The sequence below is a fragment of the Mizuhopecten yessoensis genome, unplaced genomic scaffold (assembly GCF_002113885.1).
Source record: "Mizuhopecten yessoensis strain PY_sf001 unplaced genomic scaffold, ASM211388v2 scaffold10095, whole genome shotgun sequence".
NCBI lineage: Eukaryota > Metazoa > Mollusca > Bivalvia > Pectinida > Pectinidae > Mizuhopecten > Mizuhopecten yessoensis.
The window spans coordinates 1,315-4,434 of NW_018408376.1; the positions used below are offsets into that span (position 1 = coordinate 1,315).

The window sequence follows — 3,120 nt, forward strand, 5'->3', positions numbered from 1 at the left end:
GTGATGACATGGTTTTGTCCAATCAGATTAACAGAATATAACTGTAACAACAAAAAAGTGCAAACGAAAAGCACAATAAGGTATTGTTTCAACTAGATAATACATACAAGTTATCACAACATTTAATCCGTCCACACCTAAGCAGTAGACGAACATTTAGTTTCATTGGCATGGTCACGTGATTATTGAAATATTTGAATAAAATGACAGTAACATTTAAACTTCACGACGCAGTTTAAGCCAACTTGTTTTATCAGATATCGGTGTTTTTGGTTTCAGACTTATAAAAAGTCCGGAAGTGACGCAATCTACCATCACATTCACTTTTGGATCGGGAAATACAGCACACAGGTAAAGATTTTAGACCGTATGTGGTCAGAACTGGTAGTTAGTGTCATGAATAAAACAAGCAAAAGGACCAGGCATACATAATGATCTAGGTTAAGAATAATGATTTAGTAGCTTATTTTTCCTGATTAGGTATCCACTCCTTATCTTTTGTCAACAGAAGGACAAATTTGGTCCATACACATCTAGTTTTGGATGAAGTAGGACAGTACTGTCTCAAAACAAAAAAGAGACATTCAATTGTTATTATTATATTTCAATTTTGACGGAATAAGCAGTATGTAACCCACCATGCTTCGTGCGAACCTTTTTACAAGCAAAATCCAAGGAACGCACGTTAAATTGCCAAGTTGATAAGTTGTATTTCTTATACGTGTTACATTATCGATATCTTTTTGCTGAAATAGAAAAAAAAGAGATAAGTATGACCAAATCCACTAGACAGATATTGTTGTTCCTTTATGTTTTATGCCCACATCGTATGAGGTTGAATGTTGTATTTGATCTCAATCTTTGTTACTTACAGGACGAGTACGGTACGGCAGCCTACAAGACGGTGGAGCTAGCAACATACCTAGGGGGTAACCCCATCCAACACAGGGAGATCCAGGAACACGAGTCCAAAATGTTCCGCAAGTACTTTGTGGCAATCACGTACGTGTGTTTGTTGCCATGGTAACACTTAAATAAATTCGAATTGTGTTTGATTTATGTATGCAAAATAATGTAAAAACATATTTTAATCAACATAACTTTTTTTATGGGTTTCAATGATTCAGCATTCAGCTTCATTGAGAGCGTCTCTTTACCTGACGTTGCTGTCAATGTATAGGTCAAGGTCAGGCGCTGTTTAAGTCGTCATTTAAATAATTTTTATTATGCTTACGTTGTATTTGGTTATTTCAAGGAAACGAGTATGAATTTTTGAATCTGCATCATACCTGATATTTTGTTTAATTTGTATTGGCCATCTTGCTTTACGCCATCCATTTCACAGCAAGTTATCTTCTCAAAACATTATTTCTAAACAACATTAGACATTATTAGTTTATTGTCACACCTCCAGAAAATACAAATGTCCTGATGTGTGGCGTTTGATGCTTAAGTGGGTGGGTGGTTTTTTTTTAAAGTTTTGACAGTATAAGTGATTTAAATGTTACTTCTTTGTGTCATCATGTTAAAGATAAATAGCTCAGTCTAGGTCTTGTATCACTAAAGGTACCTAAAGGGCGGCGCGGACAGTGGTTTCCGGACAGTCAAGTCGGAGGAGTATACCCCACGCCTTCTTCACTTCCACGGAGACAGACGTGGCGTCACAGTTAAGGAGGTAAGCAGGCTAATGGGAGAATACTAAAACATACATGTATATGTTTAAATATACCACACTATACGATCATTGGTAGAGGAAATCAAATACAGTAAATAGACAAAAATAATTGACCTGCTGCATTTCACTCCATGATTGTAGCAAGCGATTGAAGAGATAGCTGACTTCAGCATCTGATTGGGGGATATATAGGTCTAACTGGTCTATTTGGCTTTAAAACCCTTTGAATAGAAATATTAAGAAGGCCAAAACGGATCTTTTTCAGTGTTCTCTGATAAAGGAGTATCTGAGAGGCTAAACTGGTTTGTCTTCACCTCCCTATAATTATGAATAATTAAGAGACAAAGGCATATCTGCCTTTAGTTCCCACTGATTTAGACCTGTATTTGTGTAACATTCATCTTTTAAGATACAAGGTGGTAGATTCTGCTGGTGGATTTTTCAGTCCCCGAGATTTGTTGTAACCTTGAAGGCCGCAGTTGCGCTTTAGCGTGGCTTATGTTCGCTAGATAGAGCGCTATATCAAATGTTGTTTATTATCATTATTATTATAATTATCTCTTTTGAGTAGTGGCAGGATTCATCTAGTTTGAAATTATATAGTGCTCTGAAACCTTTTAATTCATTAATGCAGGGGCTGTTTCGACGAAAGTTTAGACTATTCAGATTTCCATCCTTTCGTCCCCTAGCACCACCAATAAGTCATGGAAAGACGAAACAGCTGGATGGTGCAGGCTAATTTATTTTTGGCATATTGCATCTTTTTACCAAACCACCTGTGTGTGTTACGTTCATCTTTAACAGACCAAACCCAGTGCCCTCAGATAAGATGATATTTAGGAGGTCAAAACTGACTTCAGCGACTTTTGAGTGATATATCGGAGGTCTAACCGACCTGTCTTAAGCGCGCTATTTAGGAGGCCAATTCAGCATGCTGTCTCCATTGAAATATCCTTTCCGGACATACAGTGTATTGCAAATATGTCGAAAAATACATAAAAAAAACAAGCGAAAGTGTTGTAGAACATTTAGAGACTTTATAACCTTTCAATATAGGTTCAGCAATACTTAGGATTTCCAGGTCGATGCTGTCAAAACACTTTTGACAACCTTTCTTTTTATAACGAAAATGACTTTGACTGCGAAGTTTTTTGCCATCTGACATTGCAGTCGTGTCGATAAGATGAAAGAGTGTATGTGTTCATTATGGTCAGATTCCCAGGGACAAAAACAAGCTGGATTCGACTGACGTTTACATACTTGATCTTGGCCTGGTGATTTATCAGTGGAACGGCAAAGGTAGCAACAAGGACGAGCGGTTCCAGGTAGGTAGCAACAAGGACAAGTGGGTCAAGGTAGGTAGCAAAAAGGACGAGTGGGTCAAGGTAGGTAGCAACAGAGACGAGCGGGTCAAGGTAGGTAGCAACAATGACGAGCGAGGCAAG

At 37.8% G+C, this 3,120-nt stretch overlaps 1 protein-coding gene across 1 annotated transcript in view; it reads left to right on the plus strand.

Moving 5' to 3' along the window:
• The window catches only part of LOC110459513 (gelsolin-like protein 1), a gene marked incomplete at both ends in the record, with an annotated part of 3,584 nt that extends 494 nt beyond the window's left edge, over positions 1-3,090 (plus strand). The window contains 4 exons of the mRNA XM_021511817.1: positions 280-351; positions 875-1,002; positions 1,567-1,675; positions 2,890-3,090. Coding sequence (XP_021367492.1) covers positions 280-351; positions 875-1,002; positions 1,567-1,675; positions 2,890-3,090 — 510 coding nt within the window. The remainder of the gene's footprint in view (positions 1-279; positions 352-874; positions 1,003-1,566; positions 1,676-2,889) is intronic.
• Between the last annotated feature and the right edge of the window lie 30 nt (positions 3,091-3,120).